The sequence below is a fragment of the Miscanthus floridulus genome, chromosome 17 (assembly GCF_019320115.1).
Source record: "Miscanthus floridulus cultivar M001 chromosome 17, ASM1932011v1, whole genome shotgun sequence".
Lineage (NCBI taxonomy): Eukaryota > Viridiplantae > Streptophyta > Magnoliopsida > Poales > Poaceae > Miscanthus > Miscanthus floridulus.
Genome location: NC_089596.1, coordinates 100,558,830 through 100,579,158, shown reverse-complemented (window position 1 = coordinate 100,579,158; position 20,329 = coordinate 100,558,830). Strand labels below are relative to the sequence as shown.

The window sequence follows — 20,329 nt, the reverse complement described above, 5'->3', positions numbered from 1 at the left end:
GATTCGCCTGTGCTTTCACACATATAGCGTGTTTTTTCATGAACCTGTCAATATATAGATAGTTTTATGGATTCTTTGGCTTTAGTTTGTTATCATTATTATAGCTGTATTGATCTGGTCGAACCTCATTGTTGATGGTAATAAATTAGATTCAGAGCGTTTGTAGATTCATTTATACTAGACATTCGATTTGTTCGCATGTTATATCTTTTCTTATTGAACTTATCGGCCCAATGCTTTACACTGGTTATATCCACCTAGCTGATGATGTTTACTTATATCTGGGTGCATTGTACTTGTTATCATAAATCAGTCATGACCCACGAACATCATAGTCCTAACAGTCGATTTCTCCTCGTATCGGCTATTTAGTCGATTCTCCTGTTTGGCTGCTCTCGAAGCAGCACACTTGGAACTGCCTGGGCAAAATTGGCATGTTCTGCCTTAAACTACTGATAAGACTTTCTCTCCTTGTCAATTGCATGTCAAATTGACTGTTACGCCTTTGGGATTTATAGGATCGGTTGGTCCTGTATTTTAGCCAAGCGGATCTTTGGGCAAACTCCAAGCAGATCATTTCGACTTGCTGTGTGTTGATCACATCACCACATTTTTGTGATGACACTAGCAAGGTTCAAGAAGAGTGTGGGCTATTGCTCAGGATTCCAGATCTACCGTCTAGAGACTGGTATAGTCATTGTATCTCTATATTTATGACTTTGTGCTACTTTAATATTATTATGTTGCTATTTATTATGTTCTTAGTTTGCTCTAGTTGTATGCTCGATATAGTTATGATTATTGATGAGTTTATGCACATGTTCGTAAAGCGATTAGCTCATTATGCGCGTGAGTTAAGTGGTTGACACTATGTAAGCATGGTGTTTAGATATTGTTTGCCTACGGATGTCCTCTACACTCTGGGTCATATGGTAGATTGTGGATGTGACACTCCCGTTGAGTCCTTTGTAGTCCACTCCCTGTTTGTAGAGCACATAGAACGTGATTGTGAAGGTAGACAAGCTTTGTTCTTGATCTTCCTTAGTAATGTTCCTTATGCATAGATCTAGAGTTAGTTATACTATAGATGAGAGTGTATATATTAGGGTGTACAAAAGACTTAGTAGATAAGTACTGACTTAGGAATCTTTTGCTCTTAACGAATCTCCTGCTTAGCTGTACTATATTTTATGAGTCTCTAATTCTATCTCTAGAATACCACTATTACCTTACACTTACTATTTATTTACTCTATGACTTACCCCAACAATAGCATGAGAGTGATTATTATCATAAATATACATATTTGTTAATATCACTATGCCAACACCACTCTATAAGCTTCTCCCTATGGTAAAAATATAAATAACAATACCTGGTATACTTCCGGGCGAAATTCTATAATGGTATATTATCTGTGCGCTTGCGGATACTTTAATATATATATATATTTTTCTCTGAAGTTTAGAAGTGTCATTAATAATTAACAATCACGCATTTCTAGCATTATGCTAGGGATGACAACCTAGTAATAAGTGATGCTAATAAATGCCAACAAGCATTTCTGACACCGTTGTCGGGGAGGGGCACATGGCTAAAGAGAATTGACCAAATAAATACTTATTGATAAAATCATAACCTCTGCTTTAGCAGGCTTACCCTTGTTTGTCTTTGTTCATATTTTATACAGGGTATTACAGACTTGGTTGTGATTTACCAACAATTTCCAATCAGAATCAACCGAATCAAGAGGAAGCTCAACACCAGTTCCTGAAGTCATGGCTAAGAAGACTTTGCGTGAATTCTCTGCTCGAAGCACTGAGAACATCCGCACTGGACCAACACTCAAAACCAACAATCTCGAGTTTGAGCTCAAGCCAAACCTCATCAACATGGTGCAAGCTACTCCATTTAGCAGAAAGGCACATGAAGATGCTAGTGCTCACCTTCAGAATTTTCTAGAGATTAGCAGCACAATCATCATTAAGGACGTTTCTCAAGACATCATACTACTTCGCCTGTTTCCATTCTCACTAGTGGGAAGATTGAAGCAGTGGTTTTACACCAACAAAGATCATATCAACACTTGGGCAAGATGTTCAAAGGCCTTTCTAGAAAAGTTCTTCCCTGTAGGCAAGACCAATGCCTTAAGAGGAAAGATTTTAAACTTTTAACAGTAGAAAGGAGAAACCATTCTAGAAGCATAGAAACATTTTCAAGAATACATTTCAAATTGTCCTCATCATGGGATGGAAGATTGGTTGCTCATGCAAAGTTTCTACCATCATTAACTGAAAAAGCTCATGAACAACTCGATGCCACTGCTGGAGGATCATTTATGTCACTCACCCTTGAAAAAACTAAAACTCTTATGGAAAAGATAGCCTCTAATCAAGGCTGATCATCATGCAACATTCAATTATGTAATAAGAGTGAAGAAGTACCAGAAGAGGTGTGTGCACTGTCAACCAAGATGGACGTACTGTTGAATTGGCTTGAATAGTGAGCCAATTACAAGAAAGATCATCAGGCTATTCAAGATGCATTCAACGCTCAGAATATATGTGGAGAATATTTGGGGGTTGAATTCCCTAAATATCAGGAGGATGCAAATATCATCATCAACAACTCTGCTCCACAACAACAAAGACAAGGGTGGAATCAACAACAATAGTCGACTTACCAAGATAAGTACCTAGGTAATAGCTATAATACTCCTAAGCAGCCATCCTTGAGAGACCTGATCTTAGAACAAGCTAGGATTAATGAGAATATTTCTAAGAAGCTTGCTTTTAATGATAAGGTCCTAGAATGCATAAATACTAAAATGGATAGTTTTTCTTCTGCTATAAAAGACAAACTTAGCTATAATAAAAAGATAGAATCCCAATTAGTCTAGTTGGCTGTTGCTCTGCCTTTTGCCACTAACCTTGAGAAGGTAAACGCCATAACTACAAGAGGTGGCAAGTCTACTCGTGATCCACCATATCCGACATGGATAGACAAGACACTAGTGGTAGTGCTGGAAGAGGAGAAAACTACCGATGAAGTTGAAGAATTTGGGCCACAAGAGCGAGAATTACAACAAGATTTTCATGACATGACTCTCCTACCGTTTCCACATAGAAATCGGAAAACCAAAATGGATGAGCAGCTTGGTAAGTTCATAGAGGTAATTCAAAAGCTATATATCAATATTCTGTTGCTATATGCCATACAGGTACCTACATGCGCGAAGTATCTTAGAGATATCCTCAACAACAAAAGACCACTGCCTTCCACTGAGGTAATTAAGTTAATAGAGGAGTGTAGTGTGGCCATCCTAAATACTTCACCTGTCAAGAAGAAGGATCTAGGGTGTCCCACTATCGATTGCTCAATCAGGAGCCAGAACTTCAAGAATGCGTTATGTGATCTTAGAGCAAGCGTCGGTGTCATGCCCAAAAAGGTCTTCGACAAGCTCAACTATTCAACACTTATGCCAACATCAATGTGTTTGCAACTAGCCGACCAATCGGTCTGCTACCCCGTGGGAATCGCCAAAAATATTCTGGTAAAAATATGAAACTTTTTCATTCTCGTAGATTTTGTAGTACTTGATATGCAAGAAGACATGAAGACACCCCTCATTCTTGGGACACCCTTCCTGAGCTCTACAAATGCTCACATTGATGTCAGAGCTAGAGAAATCAAATTCTATATCAATGGAAAGGAAGAGCGAGTCACCTTCAAGCCAGGACCGGAACAATGCTCTAATTTGGAGTGGCGTGAAAAGCAAGTGCAGCCATTAAGGTCTCCATCTCTGGGACTGACAGATGCCCTCGAAGAATAAACCCGAATGGAGAAGTCCGGTTCGAACGACTCAAAATCCTAAACCCTCGCCGAGAGGTAACTCGGTAGTTATCCATATTTACTTTTTCGTACTACATTAATCATTTTATCTTAGCATATTTACTTTTCAACATTTGCATCATAAAATATAAATTCTCATCATGACATTATAAAAATCTAAGCCCCATGTAAATAATTGTTACGGCGTAAAAACCCATGAGAAAAATTTATTATGGAGGCATAAAAATTTAAAAATACCATCATTCATCTTGTTATATTTCATAGTATTATAAAATATTTTTGCATCGTTATACGTATATACGGTAGAAATACAAGAGACACATGGAACCCACTCAACCACCACCCATCACTTCCATCACCTCCATCTCTACTCAACCTCCATTATTCACCTCCATTCCCACTCACCTCCATTCTGTCATTTCACCACCTAAAGGATCACCGATGGAGCTTATCACTTGCTTAAGGATGAAGCAAAGAACCACCAGGAGAAATAGGAAGCCACTTGGCCATTGTGTGGGGCCGGCTGGCCGACCTCCTACTTCCCCCACTATAAATCCCAGCCCCAAACTTGCTGCTCTTGGCCATCACACAACACAATCCCAGCTCTTGAGTTCGAAAATCTAGAAGAAAAATTTGTAGTTAAATTTTCTTTGGTAGAAGTAGTGTTGGAAAAAGAAAGAGTGAGAGGAAGTTTGAGTGTGAATATAGTGTTAAAATCTTGAGAAAGAGAGGAAGAGGTGCTGCTGAAATTTAAGCAAGAAAAATAGAATTTAAGAGTGGTAGTGCTGTCTAAATCAAGAGAGGAAATTAAAAAGAATTAGGGTGGAAGACATGCTAGAATCTTGATTAGAATATTCACTAGGCAATCTCGGATGACTAACCTCTGGACGACTGACTTTTTGAACGGCTAACCACTAATATTTTTATTTTCCTAATCCCATTCCACGAGTTGTGTTGTTTTTGTCTATTTTGCAGGAAAATGGGAAAGATCGCCAGCAAACTCAAGCGAATGATATCGTTCCGTTCAACAAGAAGTTCTTCATCCTGAGCAAGCACTGACATGGAGGTTGATCCTCCATCTCCTACTGTTAGAGTACCGTCTTGATCAGCCCCCATGGAGAGGAACGTTCTTCTACAAGCAGCTCAAGCTCTAGGATGATAGGGAGAAGGATATCTACAAGAAGCTAAAGGACTAGGATTTTGTCCTCACCCCTGCCTTCGATCCAGCCCTACTTTAGTCCACGGGTATGGACTCTGAATTTGAACTTATTTTCAAGGCCTTAGGATGGGAGGATGCATGGGAAATAGATGAGTCAGGGTGCAAGCTATTGACTATTGAATTTTTATGTACTTTACAAACCATCGACTCGGAAGTCTCATTTAGGTTCTTTGGGAAAGAATTCTCTTTTCCTTGGAAGAACTTTAGTGAGCTTCTAGGATTCCCTACTCAGTGCACAATTGATGTAGACTCAGCTATACAAGATTTTGATAGGACAAAGTTTTGGAGGGAGATATCGAGAGAAATTGTTTGCTATCGTCCTCGCACCAATGACATTCACCACCCTACTTTGCGGTTCATGCACAAATGGCTAGGATTTTCTCTTTTTCCTAGAAATGACTTCCACACAGTTAGAAATGATGAACTGAAGTTATTATATGCCATGGCTAAAAGAAAGAAGGTCTCACCTGTAAAATTCATGATGGCACAATGGACAGAAATTTCTGGACTAAAGGGAGGTGTTGGGTGCACTTCTTTGGTCACCCGCATAGCTAGAAATTTGGGTTTACTAGCAAACACTTCTATTACATACATTGATAGTCCCCGATGGATTATTGATTATGGATATTTTAATCATGCACACATGTTAAAAAAGGGCAAGGATGGGAAATAGTCATGATGTATATGGACTACATAAATGAATTTCTGTTACCAGACCAGAACCTCGGTCTGTATGTGGTAGATTTGTTTGTCTTTGATTTGCAGAAAATAGAGCAAGCACCTCATAGGAGTGCCTCTGCAAGGATCACTCGCAACCTGTAGCCTCAGTACCGTGGAGATGACCCCATTCTAGAAGGCCCTGCCTTCACCGGCTACACAGGATTTGATCAAGCAGGACCTTCCCAGGTTCACCTTCCTCAGCACGGGATCTTCCCATATGCACCAACCCGAGCATGCTGGGTGGGACCAGCCTTCTCCGCATCATTCAGAGAGTTCCTATTAATAGGGCTCAAGTGGGCAATGGTAGGACAACAATTTTGACTATTACCAGTAGCAGTCTTACAAGGAGGTCTTCAGTGGCCACCATTGAGGACACATGCCCTTCTTTGCCCGTGGCTACCACAATCATCCCATAGGTTATCATGACAGCAGATGGAGTATGCTCGTTTTAACACCAGGCTCACCACCATCGAGGAGAACCAACAGAAGATCCGAAACACTCTTTACCAACAACCCCAATGGCAAGAAGAAGTAGGACAACGTCTCATCGCCATCCAGCAACAACAGCAACAGGAGAATGACAACTAGAACTACTTGTTTGGCCATCTCCACATTAACTACCCGCCTCGCTGAAGGACCATACCAACACCCAGCTTGGGGGAGGAGCCCCCATTTACCTAAGGTAAATTTTCTTTCTAGTATTTTATTATTTTCTTTAGTTTATTTAATTTTTGGTTTTGTATTAGTTAAAAAATGGTAAACTAAGAAAATAAAATAAAAATTTGCCTTTGTCTTTTATATATTACTATGGTATGATCTAAAAAAATGATGGAAACCAAATAAAAAGAGTGTGTATATAGTTTGCTTAAGGTGTGCTTTAGTTTGTTTTTAAGAGTCAATAAATAACTAAAGTTTGAAGATGATCTCACATGATGGAAATGATGAATAGTTGCTCTATTGTAATTCCTTTCAAGTACCTAGTTTTCAGTCTTGAATTCTCCGAAGTTTTGGATGAGATTGATTTGACATGAGAATTTGCTCTAAACTTAAAACTCGTGGGTGGCATATGCTTGAGCTAAGTCTAGGTAATTGACAAATATGATATGAGAAGGTCTGAGCTGTTGTTTATCTTGTTCCTAGTAATACTAAAGTTCTAGAGATTTATCTTTTAAAAAATATGAAAATCCTACATGATGAGTTCCTTGTATGACAAAGCTTGAATTCCTACTAGAGCCATATATGATATTTAGATTAGAAAAACTTTCACTCATATATGCTGCTTCTTTTGTATTGAGTTTAGTCAAGCTTTGTTGATGCCTTATGACTTTATGAGAGCTTTGTCATGCTCTTAAAATCAAGATCACATACACACCACCTAAATATGCACTACTCCTACACTGGGGGTAGGCGCAACAACATGCCATTCTATTTAGATCCACCTAAAAATGTTTTACTCCTACACTGAGAGTAAACACCAAAAATATTCTTCATAGATATCCACCAAATAAATGCTCCAAGTTCTTTTTACTATCTCTCCAACAATTGTTATGTAGAGAGAAGCATGTGGCTATGCAAAAGTTATTCATAAAAAAAGAGTTGAGAAAAAATGGACAAGTGTCCGAATTATCAAAACAATGGGTACTTAGATGCCCGCCTAAAAAAAAGAGAGATGAATAAAATAGCTCATGTTTTTTGCAAATATTTCCAAGTTTCAAAAGAGAGATATGTTTTCAAGGAGCATAGTAGAATTAGGTTAACTACCATATATATCCACCATACACATGCACATCTTGATTTGATTGTATGACTCAACTCTCTTTGGATCCGTTGTTTGACTTTACAATATATGTATTGTAAGTATGCTCTTTCATGAATTTACCCTTCCTATGAGCTCCAAATAAGATTTAGTTGTAGGAAGAAAGGCATAACATTATTATTGCCTTGGTGAGGATCCACAAATACCACATATATGAGAGACTTGAGAGTGTCATACAAAGGAATCTCTGAGTTTTTATTTTGAAAACTTATAAAACTCTAGAATAATGGTTTAACAAAGAATATGAGACATAGTGCTTGCCTTGATCGTTCTATTTTTCAATTGCTCAAGACCCAAGTGAAGGCTACAAGCCCCATGGTTAAAGGTAATATGAGTAAGTTTGAAAGTTAGATTAGCTTGGTCTAATTTGGAGGAGAGTTCTTATTTGAATGCATGTGTACTTTTGAGAAGTTGTTACAACCCTAAATTTCTGATCCATGCTAAGTTTAGTTTTGCTAAGGGACTAGCAAAAGGTAAGCTTGGGGGAGTTGTTGATGGTAGTTAACAACCAATTTAAATCATCAATTAAACATATGTATATAAGGGCATAAATATAATCACCAATGAAGGTTTAGGGGTTTAAACTAAAAAATTCTATGAGTTTTGGTGAATCTGTGTTTTCAGCAGGGTTTAATCAGAAAACCGATAAGGGGGACTTAAACATCAAAGGAAAAATCAAAATTCCACCGTGAAACCAACTCCAGAAGGTTCCAGGGGACTCCAGAAGCCACGTCACCAAAGCAGAGGTCGAGAGGCTGCTAAGTGGGGCCACCTGGCCCCACCTGTAGGCCACCTAGGCCATTAGGGGCCCACCTATCAGCCTCGTTGCTATGTCGGTTTCCCACCGCCTCCTAAGATTCATCTAAGCCGTTGCTTAAATCAGTTTGATCCAAGGGCCCACGTTGTATCCGCAGGGCTATATAATCCAGCCCCCCTCCCTCCAAAGAGAATCAAGTCATCAGATCATAAGTCAGGGCTAGATAGAAAACTAGGGTTTCTAGAGATTAGAGATTAGAGCTCCAGTTCTTCAAGTTTCTAGTATAGATTAGCTAGCAAGGTTCAAGAAAAGTGTGGGCTATTGCTCAGGATTCTAGAGTTAGTTATACTATAGATGAGAGTGTATATATTAGGGTGTATAAAAGACTTAGTATATAAGTAATGACTTAGGAATCTTTTGATCTTAACGAATCTCCTGCTTAGCTGTACTGCATTTTATGAGTCTCTAATTCTATCTCTGGAATACCACTATTACCTTGCACTTATTATTTATTTACCCTATGACTTACCCCTGCAAAAGCATGAGAGTGATTATTATCATAAGTATACACATTTGTCAATATCTCTATGCCAACACCACTCTATAAGCTCCTCCCTGTGGTGAAAATATAAATAACGATACCTGGTATACTCTCGGATGAAATGCTACAATGGTATATTATCTGTGCGCTTGCGGATACTTTAATATATATATTTTTCTCTAAAGTTTACAACTGTCATTAATAATTACCAACCACACATTTCTAGCATTATGCTAGGGATGACAACCTAGTAACAAGTGATGCTAAAAAATACCAACAGTGGCCCGGCTGGGGTCGTCCTTAGGCTCTAGAGCACCGTGGGGAGCTTCGCGACCCATCATCCGCCAAACTTATTCAATCAGTTGAAGATCCTAGGCTTGAGGCCTTGTAGGACCATGTCATTCACGCGCTCGACCTATCCATTCATGTGGGGGTGCGCCACGGCAGCCCAATCGACGTGGATGTGGTATTCATCGTAGAATCAGAGGAACTTTTCCTAGTGAACTGCGTGCCATTGTCCATGATAATAGAGTTTGGGACTGCAAAGTGATGGACGATGTCAAGGAAGAACAGCACGACTTGCTCGGACTTGATCACGAAGATCAAATAAGCCTCTATCCACTTCGTAAACTTGTCTGCCGTGAACGACCATGTGATAGGGATCGTTTGGAGTGCTTGGGCCGATAGGTGGGTATGCCGAGCGTAGTATTGACACCCTTCGCAGGTGCGCATAATCTATTCAGCATTGGCTACTACAGTCGACCCATAGAAGCCCTATCGGAACGCATTTCTGACCAGGGTCCTAGGTGCGGCATGGTGCCCGTAGACCACACCGTGGATATCTCTCAGCAACTGCTTCCCTTGTTCGATGGGGATGCAGCACTGCAGGATCCCGAAGTGGCTTCGCTTGTAGAGCTCCCCCTCAATAACGACGAAGGACTTGGCGCGATGCGCGAGCCACTGAGCCTCTGTTTTGTCTGTCGGTAGCACCTCACGGAGGAGGTAATCAAGGTAAGGCGTCCTCTAGTTAACAAGAGGGTCGGGCTCTGTCACTAGGTCTGTGTCAAGCTCCATGACCTTGAGGTCAGGGGGGCTGAGGGTTGGTCAGCCCCTGAGCCTGGGGTCAGCGGCCTGTCACTAGTTCATTCTAGCTACTCGTAGCGGATCGATGGCTCGTACTGGTCGTTAGCGAAAATGCCCATCGGCACCGGCTCTCGGCTAGACGCCATCTTTGCCAGCGCGTTGGCTGTTTCATTGAGCTACCTCGAGATGTGATTGAACTCGAGACCATCGAACTTGTCCTCCAGCTGGTGGACCTCTCAGCAATACGCAGCCATCTTGGAGTTGTGGTAGCTTGACTCCTTCATGACCTGGTCGATGACCAGTTGGGAGTCGCCCTGGACATCGAGCCATTGAATGCCCAGCTCAACAACGATGCATAGACCATCAATGAGTGCCACATATTCAGCCACATTGTTGAAGGCAGGAAAGTGGATGTAGACCATGTACTTCATGTGCACTCCGAGGGGTGAAACAAAGACCAGCCCCACGCTGACCCCCTTCTTCATCAGCAACATTGAGGATGTGTCGAGATGTTGGTCGGCGGTCGGTACCATGGTGAGAAGGCAGCATTGAGGATGTGTTGGCCTAAGGCCTAGGGTCCAGGAAGGTCAGGCTTGGGCACCGGTCCTCGCCGCTATTGTAGTGTCCGCCGTGATGAGGATGGTAGCCGTGGCTGGCTTGCTCTCTCTCATAGCTTCATCCACACCTATGAGCATCCAGGGTGTTACGTGGGTCATCGTGGAGGCCGAGACGCTCATGCACCGGGGCCGCGGAGTGCCCCCACCGCCGCACGGCGCCTAGTGAGTAGACACGACCCTAACATGTCATCCTGAGGGTGCGTGCTGACTGGCGTCGAGCTCGAATCGCTGAGACAACGAGCTCTTCGCCTGCTGCACCACCGTGTGCTCAAGCAGCGTGCGGATCTCACGATAGGCCCAACGATCCTCGGGTGTTGTGGGCTCTAGGAGCCCTCAGAGCAAGGCCACACGGCAGCGATGTTCTGGCTTACCTGAGCAAAGTGTGGGAGGGCTCCATCATCTTCAATGATCCTCCGGTTCACATCACGAGCCATGGCGCGCGCACGCCCACCGTCTCTATAGTGCTCAATCTCTCGCTCGAGCTCTGCGCGCTCCTACTCAAGTTGGAGTTGTGCATCCTCGAGCTTCTGGTGCCGCGCCCTTAGCTATTCCACTCGCATGCAAGGAAGGGCCCCTACATCTTCTTCGACCTCATTGTCTAGGTCGTTTGGTGGGGTAGCCCCTCACTCGTGGACGCTTTCGACGTGTCCCTGGGGGTACCTACCACAAAACATTCTTGTGAGGGGTGATGGCTCCCCCTGCTAGAGTCAGAGTCAGAGAGCGACCCTGAATCTCCCATGAGAAGGTTGTGGAAAGATTCCGCAACGTATTCGGTCATCCCCACGAACTCGTCGTTCATAGGGGATGGATGTATGCGCTACGCCATGAGGTGGCCAACGGTCCCCGCAGCATTGCATAGACCGAACGAGAACGCTGTTGGAGCACCTCGGGTGAGGTGTTCTAGGGAGAGCGGTTCCCCTCTGGCGAATTGCATCATGGCATTGGCAAAGGAGAAAGTAAGGTAGTGTAGCTCCTCTCGGGATGGTCAGGGTCCTAGTAAGGGGTCGAGTTGGTGCTCCAGCCTCTCGTAGTCGAAGCCAAGGAGCTGGTCACTCTCGGTACATGGGCCTTCGGCATGTGCAGCTGTAGCTCCTCAAGCGCCTCGACGATCGCGCTGAGGCCAGTGGAGTGGAGAGGTTGAATGGTGGCAGGAGCCTACACTAACTCTTCCTCTATCGTGACGATGAAGTCCAGGCTCCTGAAGCCCATGTGCGTGCCCAGGACCCAGCTAACGCCGTGACTAGCCATTCGAGGCCTGATGTGGACGTCGAGACGCGCAAAAATCCTCTACCTGGCGTGCCAACTATCGGTGTTTCGGATCTCTGGCTAGTAAATTTCTAGTTTATGCATCTGGCCCGGATGGTGTGCTCGGAAGGCACAAGGATTATACTGGTTCTGGCAGAATATCCCTACATCTAGTCTGCTGCTGCTCATGTTACCATCACTGTCTATAGTAGGGGTTACAGATGGACGAGAGAGGGAGCGGATCCTAGGTCTCTGGTGGAAGGATTGAAAAATGCTGAGAGTTTGTTCAGCTGCTTAGCCATGTGCTCGTGCCTCTGTTCTTCATGTTGTGTTGTGTTCCCCTTTTATATAAGAAGGGGAAGATGCAGGTTATATTAGAAAAAGAGAAGAGAGAGAGAGAGAGAGAAAGAGGGAGAAAATCAAGGAGAAGAAGCCCTCTAGGACCATCGCGTCCTTCTTCTCCTTCATACGGGTCTCGCCGACGCTGTAGATGGTGATGGGGATGGCTCCACGTCAGGCTCCTGTTCACCACTGGTGCTATGCCTCAACATCATCAGCTGGTCGTGGCGTTCCATCCCGTCTCGGTAGACGGTGTGGTGAACCGACGTGCTTGTCAGCGGCCGTACAAGGATTAGGTAGCACATCGCCCATGCACCCGTCACTGTTGATGATGTGAACCCCCGTCGTGGCCTGTTGTGGCCACGGGTCACGTCAAGGCATGCCCATGCCCCTTCTAGTGTCAGAGGCTTGACCCAGGCCCACACTCTTGGTCTTGTAGTGGTTGGGGGTGGTACGGACCCCATCGGGCAAGGCAGAGCCCACACCCGAGGGGTCGGGCAAGACGAAACCCGTGCTCTCAGGGTCGGGTGAGATGGCTCCCATACCCTCAAGGTCGAGCGACATGGGGCCCATGCCCATGGAGTCTAGCGAGGCGGAAACTGTCCCTTTAGGGTCGGTCGAGACTAAAATATGTCCTTGATTATCTAGGCGAGTTATCGTCTGCGATCCTCAGATCCCTTCTTCGGGTATCCCTAATACTGATACCCGACACTTGGAGATACTCTTAGTTATTAGATAATCTCTAGGAGTACCCTATTTCCATTTCCAATCCTTGGTTTTTAGCACGATGAGAAAAAACCCTCTCCAATAACTCCTAATATGTGCCTCTAAAATTTACGCACTTGGGAAATCCTCCCCCGTCGTGCGTAACTTTACGCTTGAAAGCATCTAGGCCCGTAGTTGGGTTTCGGTGATTAATGACAACATGTGATTACTGTGACTAACGTGTGTTTTGCAGAGGCAATTAAGTTAGGTCACAGTAATGGAGATCGATTGGGCAATCATGATGGTCATGCCCCTACGATGGAAATCATTTTGGTTTCAAAGGATGGATGACAAGGTTAAGGATGTACTAGTTCTAAGTGTCGTTTGGTGTTGAAGAGACACTTAGAGTAGTTTAGGACTTTATTTTTCCTTTGGCCATACTATTAAGGAGGGTATAGACGGGTAGCTTGACCTAGGTGAGTCTAGTGGGATAGGTGTGGTGCACACTTGCTAAAACTAGCACTAGGTAGCTCCAAAATAGCCCTTAGATTCAATGGAGCAAACTTCATTCACATATGATCGAGAGTTGGAAGTGAATGGAGGGTCAAATACTGACCGGACATTGGCTCCAGTATGACCGGACGCTGGCTTAGAGTCCGATCAGTTCATTTGACCAAGGTGTTTTCGTCTGGCGTGATCGGACGCTGAGAGATGAAGTGACCGGACGCTGAGAGCCAGCGTCCGGTCGACTCCAGTAAGGTTCCAGAGAGGAAAAATCAGGACCGGACGCATCCGGTCAGTGCTGACCGGACTCTGGCCAGCGTCCGGTCATACTTTAAACACTGGAGTTCAGGGTGAACTGACCGGTGCATCCGGTCAACATGACCGGAGCGTCCGGTCACCCCGTAGAGGCACATAACGGTTCATTTTTCAGCCGATGTTATAAATACCACCTCCACTCGTGTGTGGGGGTACTTTTGCTCATTCTAACAGCTGAGAAACACCTTTGAGAGTGCCAAGAAGAGCAAGGTCCTAGTGAGGTGATTGAGATTTGAGAATCCTAAAGAGAGCCCTCATTAGTGAGATCAAGAGTAGCAAAGTGTGCATCCACCCTTCTCATTAGGCTTGTCGTAGTCAAGTGAGAGTTCGTGCTTGTTACTCTTGGTGATCGTCATCACCTAGACGACTTGGTGGTGATTGAGAGCTTGGTCATCATCCGGAGAGCTTGTGGTTGACCCAACTCAAGTTGTGAGCGGTTGCGGGTGATTCACCGCGACGGAGTATCGAAGAATTAACCCGTAGAGAGCACTTGATCCTTGCGCGGATCAAGGGGGAGCTACACCCTTGCGCGGGTGCTCCAACAAGGACTAGTGGGAAGTGACGACTCTCCGATACCTCGACAAAACATTACCGCGTTCCTCATTCTCTCTTTACTTTGAGCATTTACTTTGAGCAATTCAATTCTTGTCATTTACATTCCTAGAATTACCATGCTATAGTAGGATTGAAACTTAGGGTGCTTAACTTTTATGCGTTAGATCAATAGAAACACTTTCTAGGCAAAGGGGGTTAATTGGGCTAACCGTAGAGTTTAATTATTGCAAAGAAATTTAGAATTAGCCCAATTCACCCCTCCTCTTGGGCATCTTGATCCTTTCAACGCTTAGTCGCGGTCGCGCAGATACTGCTTTCCCATTCGCATCCGTCGGTCAATTTAAAGGTGGAAGGGTGTGGGAAAGAATAAGAGTAGGAAAGAGGTTCCTGATGCAAATGTACGAGAGAGAAAGAATATATAAAAGTGGTTTTGATAATTTAGAAATAGTATATGATTCCTGATGTAAAATTATCTTCTATATTTTAGAAGTGGATTATTGGAAACTCTTGGAGATGGCCTTCTTTTTTCCTCCCGATACGTTTTTAGGAGTTACAAAACTATATATTTTTGAAAGAAAAAAATAGGATACTCTTGGAGCCTTGAAGGTGCTCTTAGCTATCATTTTTAGGGGGTATTTGGCACATCTCTTAAAGGGGCTCTTTAGGAAGAGTCAGAGCCGTTTTGAAGAAGCCACAATTTATGGTTTCTCTAAAATGGCTTTGACTCCTCTACTTTTTACTAAAAAGTCGGCTCCTCCAGAAAAACGTTTGGCAAGGCTTCTCTGGAGGAGCCAGAGCTGGAACCAGAGAGAAACCCTGCAAAACAGGCCCTAAGAGCATATCCCCTAATACTGATGGATCCAAATAAACACTAAACGAACAAAAGCTAAAACACTCAACATGAAAAAGATTTAAATGCCCAGAGACATTACCGAGAACCAGACTCATAAGGTCATATACACTGATACTTCTCCCTGAATGTCTATCGTTTTCTTCTTCTTGAGAAACAACTTTAACTAAATATATATTAAAAATATTAATATTTATGATATATAATTAGTATTATTAAAATAATATTTAAATTTAGTTTTTAAATAAATTTATTTAAAAATACAAATGTTACACGTATCTTTGAAATTAAATCACCAAACACGACACTTGTTTAGGCACTGAGTATACCCCCAAACTGACACCGTCGTCACGCGCGGCATCTCGATAGGCAAAAAGTCAATGAAGGCCTTTTTTAGATTGTAAGTTTTTTTACTCTCTCTTTATCACATTAAATTTTTGGATATATGTATGGAGTATTAAATGTAGATAAAAAAATAACTAATTACACAGTTTAATTGTAAATTACTAGACGAATCTTTTGAGCCTAGTTAGACCATGATTGGACAATAATTGTCAAATACAAATAAAAGTACTACAATGCCAAATACTGATTCCTAACCCCAATCTAAACAAAGCCGAACATCCATCCCATCCAGATCAGATGGTAATTAATCGACGATCCGATCATTCATCCAATTGGACCGTCTCGATCCAAGAGCCGGCCGCCGGTAAAATATCCCCGCCGGCTGCCACCACCAAACCAAACCCGTCCCAGTTCCGGCCGGCGTCGTTCCCAGTGTCTCTTCTCCCTCGCCACCTCACCTGCAGGCTGCAGCCGGCAGTTTTGCGTTTGGCCGCCGTTCCTACGACTACGAGCGACGCGCACGAGTCCACGAGCGGGACGGCCACTCCTGACCTGACTCATCCCAAGTCCCAACACCTCGGGTCTCCCCCTCCTCCAGCCGCCAGGGCCATGTTTAGATTATAAATTTTTTCATTTTTTTTATCATATCAAATCTTTATATATATATATATAGAATATTAAATATAGATAAAAATAATTAATTATATAGTTTAATTGTAAATTACGAGATGAATTTTTTAAATCTAGTTAGATTATAATTAGACAATAATTATCAAATTCAAACGTGCTCCGTCGGTCGGCCTCGGACTCGCCTGCGCCTGCGCCGCCCGTCTCCTCCGCTCCGCTTCTTCGACTCCGTCTCCCCCGCGGGGCGGGAGCCGGGAGTGCGCCCTCGCGCCCCCACCTCTCCAGATCTCCCCGGCCGCCTGCTCGGTTGGACCTGGTCGACGCGCCCGGGCCAAGGCTTGGTTGATGTGTCCCCGGGGGACGGCGATGCGGCGGGGCGCTGCGCTTCTCCTGGTGGCCGTCTTCGCCGTGGTCGCCGTAGCGAAGGTGAGCCGGGTTTGTGTTCACCCCCCCCCCCCCCCCCCCCCCACCCCCCCCCCCCCCCCCAAATATATCCCCTAGTTGGCTGGCAGGGTGCTTCATTAGCTGCGCCGCTGCTCACGCGATCTGGGGGATGTGCTCAGCGCAGGAGGGTGATTTGGATGGCTTTGAAGCTGCGTATGGGCCGAGTGTGATTTCGCTACGAGTCTAAAAATGGCTTGTTCGGCTTCCTTTTTCAGCCAGAACAGTATTTTTCTCTCGCAACAATTCAGCCAGAACAGTGTTTTTCAGCCTATTTCAGCCAAGTTTCATACCCGCGAACGGGGCCTAAGGCACCACCGTTAGCCGAAAAAGCTGTATTGACATTGATCTAGTGTTTTCATCATCAGAAAACACGCGAGGTAGCTGTCCAGATCAAATAGCCACTGCTTGCGCTTTAAATGATCCCAAATAGGTTGCCCCATTATTTATTCAATTATAACTAATGAAATACTGATGCTGATAACCCAAATAGGTTGCCCCATTATTAAAGTAACTATAGCACTAGTTAAGCTTGAGAATACTGATGGTGATAACCCAAATAGATGCATCACATAATGGTTATTCTGCAAATTCAAGTAACTAGTAAGAATACTGAAACACCTGTTACGAGAACTTAGTCCGGTACTGAAAAACCAGCGAGCTCAGCTTGATATAAACAAGGCAGTCTACATCAAAGGGGCATTTGGATAACCGATGCTGCAGCTATGTGTTGGGCTTATATGTGATGCATCTTTCCTTTTGAATTCAGGGTAGTGCTGATACGCCACCAGCCGAAACAAATGGTGATAGCTCTAGCGCACAGTCAGGCCTTGGGAAATCGGAACAGCATGATCAGGCAAATCCTAACAAAGAGCATGTGACCCAACAGAAAGGAGGAGTCAGCAATGATATTGGTGACAACAACAAGAAGGATAACTCAACAGAAGTAACCAACATCAGAAGAGATGACTCGATACTGCAGCCAAAGGACAAAGATAACAGCATGACAAAGCCTTCACAAGCACGAGATTTCATGGAAGATCCTCTTATCAAGGAGTGTGATCCATCACATAGATGTATCATTGAAAATAAGAAATTCATCGCTTGCTTAAAAGTTTCTGGAGAAGGTAATTTTCCAGCTGTTTGGTTTTTCTTCCTTATCTATCAGTGCACACCATACACTTTTTTTATATAAAAAAGTTAGTTGTCTCTATCAAGCTTCTACTCTTTGAAATTACAACTTATTTCTTTTAAGGACTGGTTGTTATTATGTTGTCGTAATTAAACTAATACCATTCTCATTTATACATAAATCTGACATTCAAACTTGTCATTTCTGCTTTGAAAGTTACTATTGTAACTATTCTAATGTGAACTTCATTTTTTATATCCTCTAGTTCTGCACTTGCATCCACCATATATTCTGTAGTAATTTATAATTCAGATACCGCAGACAGTTTTCCAAATAGGTTTCAAATTTAAAGGCCAATTAGAAAAGTACATATGTTCGGTAGATTTGCTTATATTTAAGTCGTTGCTAAAGTTTAGCATCAGAGCAATATTGGACAACTATATTAGAGTTTTCTGTCAGCATCTGGACCAAAAGTGTGGCCTCCTAAAGAATTTCCTTAATGACCCATCACATTTTCCCCTATGACATCAATTATTTTTTTAAAACATTTTGGTCCTCTTTATGTATTGTGGTATTTTTCTGTTTCATATTTTGGTCTGCTCATTTTCCTTCTTTCGTGCTCTGTTTATGTTTTCCACGTAAACTAACATTTTAAGGTTGGGACCAGACTCATCAGCTCTGTCGCTTCTGATGGACAACAGAGGTATAAACCCACTTGATGTTAGCATCACGGCCCCAGATTATGTCACTTCAGCTGAAAATGCCATCCATGTTGAAGCAAATGATCACAATGAGGTATAAATGAGTAATGTTACTTTGTAATTACTCCATCTGATTCTTCATCAACCTCCTTTTTACCATCCCCACATCTTTCGTTTCAGGATTCTAATCGGTCAAATTTCTTTAACTTGATCCATCAATACATGAAAGGCTATATAGACTGACAACACATGATTGATGGTCTTAGGTTCATCATGGAAAATACTATCATAATATATAAATTTTTCCATATAAAAAGGTAAACTTTTACAATAATTGCAAGTAAAATTGTCATATTGGAAACTGTGTCAATGTCCTAAATGACTTCCATTGGAATCAGAGACAGTATACTGATGGGTTTTTTAGTTTCATTTTTCTATTGTTGTCTAAAACATTCTTAATTGCACTTGCTTATGTACTTATGAAACCTATCTCGAGCTATCAGCTTTTAGTAATATATTGTTGTGCTTATCTTGGAGATTTGGTTCGAGTGTCTTCAAACACTCTACTGAGCCTTTGTCTTGCTCTTTTTGTGGTTGTTTTTGCCTTAGACACAGGTGAGAGTTTCTCTTAGTGATGATGCAAACAAGGCGACAATAGTCCTCAAAGTTGCAGAAAACTCCTGTAATATTAGCATTTACAATGCAATCACAAGGGAGACTGGCAGAGTCATTCGGATGCCACTTACATCAACATACACGCTGCTGCCTATCTTTCTTCTCCTTGCTGTGGTGGGAGTGTGCATCATGCTTCGGAGGACACGCAAGCAAGATGGCGAACCTGCATATCAGAAGCTAGACATGTCAGACTTACCGGTTTCGGTTGGAGGCAAGAAAGAACCTGATGATCAGTCTGATAAGTGGGACGACAACTGGGGAGATGACTGGGACGATGAGGAAGCTCCGATGACACCATCCAAACCTCTGCCTAACCCTTCGTCCAAAGGTCTCGCTCCGAGGCGATCGACGAAAGATGGTTGGAAAGATTAGTTAGCCAAATGACGCCAGTTAAAGGAGCATTGTGGAAATAGTTCCAATGCATATACCATATTTTTGCCTTACTCTTTGCTAAAGTTTTCTGGAGGATGCTATGTCAGAGAGTGCAATGCATTGATACCAAGCAGAAAATTTTGTAAGCTCCCACTGCCAATTTGAGTTACTGGCAACAACTGAATATAGTTTTCTCAGGGGCACTTATGTTCCTGTGAGGTTCTATTTTGTATTGATCTTTCTCCGTATATAAGACGTATGAAATCTACGGTATTCTTGTGAAATTTCTACGTTCTATTAGGACGTTTGGTGAGTCAAAAGGCCACGTAAAATCTGGTAGCAGTACCATCACTTTGCAGTGGGTAGGGCCGTTACTGGACTTCCGACCCATCTATGCTTTAGCCCGAAACGCAAAGTTGAAATACACATATGGGCTGAACCTCCAAACTTATATGGGCCTTGGCCCGCCATCTCGACTTCGAGCCACAGATTTAGGGCCTTTTTTCGCAGGGCTCTCCGCACCTGTCGGCCGTGGAGCTCAAAACCAAGCTTCTCCGGCTCCGTGAGAGAGGAGAAGAGAGAGAAAAATGGCTCCGATGAACAGTAATCCCTTATCGGCCTATGTGCGGCTGACAGGTGCGGAGGGGTGAGAGCCGGAGCCACTGGAGCTGTACCAAAGAGGACCTTAATAATATATTTATCTCAAAACCACTTGCCTGGCCTGTATACTTTTCCTCTTTCCTCTAAGGGTTCGTTTGGTTGGGCTTTTTGCTTTGGCTTTTGGCCCCAAAAGCTAAAAGCCCAACCAAAGGGACTGCTTTTTCAGACGGCTTTTTCAGAAGCAGCTGTTTTTTCGTAGTACAGTTTTGAAAGCTGGTTTGACTCTGCTTTTAGCTTTTGGCTTTCTGCTTTTCGAAA

General features: G+C 43.2%; 1 protein-coding gene and 1 non-coding gene across 3 annotated transcripts; one reads left to right on the top strand and one right to left on the bottom strand.

Annotated features, from left to right (window-relative positions):
• Window positions 1-2,144: 2,144 nt before the first annotated feature.
• LOC136519331 (small nucleolar RNA R71) lies at window positions 2,145-2,251 on the bottom strand. The gene has a single exon (XR_010774882.1). It is a non-coding gene; the product is annotated as a small nucleolar RNA R71 (small nucleolar RNA).
• Window positions 2,252-15,902: 13,651 nt separating this feature from the next.
• On the top strand, window positions 15,903-19,672 carry LOC136517862 (uncharacterized). Of its 2 annotated transcripts, none has more exons than XM_066511519.1 (4): window positions 15,903-16,516; window positions 17,301-17,658; window positions 18,331-18,458; window positions 18,980-19,672. In XM_066511519.1, exons 1-4 carry the CDS (start codon window positions 16,436-16,438, stop codon window positions 19,409-19,411), a joined length of 999 nt encoding a protein of 332 aa, XP_066367616.1. In that variant the 5' UTR covers window positions 15,903-16,435; the 3' UTR covers window positions 19,412-19,672. The 2 variants fall into 2 exon arrangements, with proteins under 2 accessions (XP_066367616.1, XP_066367615.1); XM_066511518.1 differs by having other exon boundaries at window positions 15,908-16,516; window positions 18,974-19,671.
• Window positions 19,673-20,329: the final 657 nt, after the last annotated feature.

Coding starts and splice junctions, on each gene's coding strand:
- LOC136517862 (XM_066511518.1), top strand. CDS start 16,436: ATGTGTCCCCGGGGGACGGCGATGCGGCGGGGCGCTGCGCTTCTCCTG. Junction 16,517..17,300: donor CCGTGGTCGCCGTAGCGAAG/GTGAGCCGGGTT, acceptor TTTTGAATTCAG/GGTAGTGCTGATACGCCACC. Junction 17,659..18,330: donor CTTAAAAGTTTCTGGAGAAG/GTAATTTTCCAG, acceptor GGTTGGGACCAG/ACTCATCAGCTCTGTCGCTT.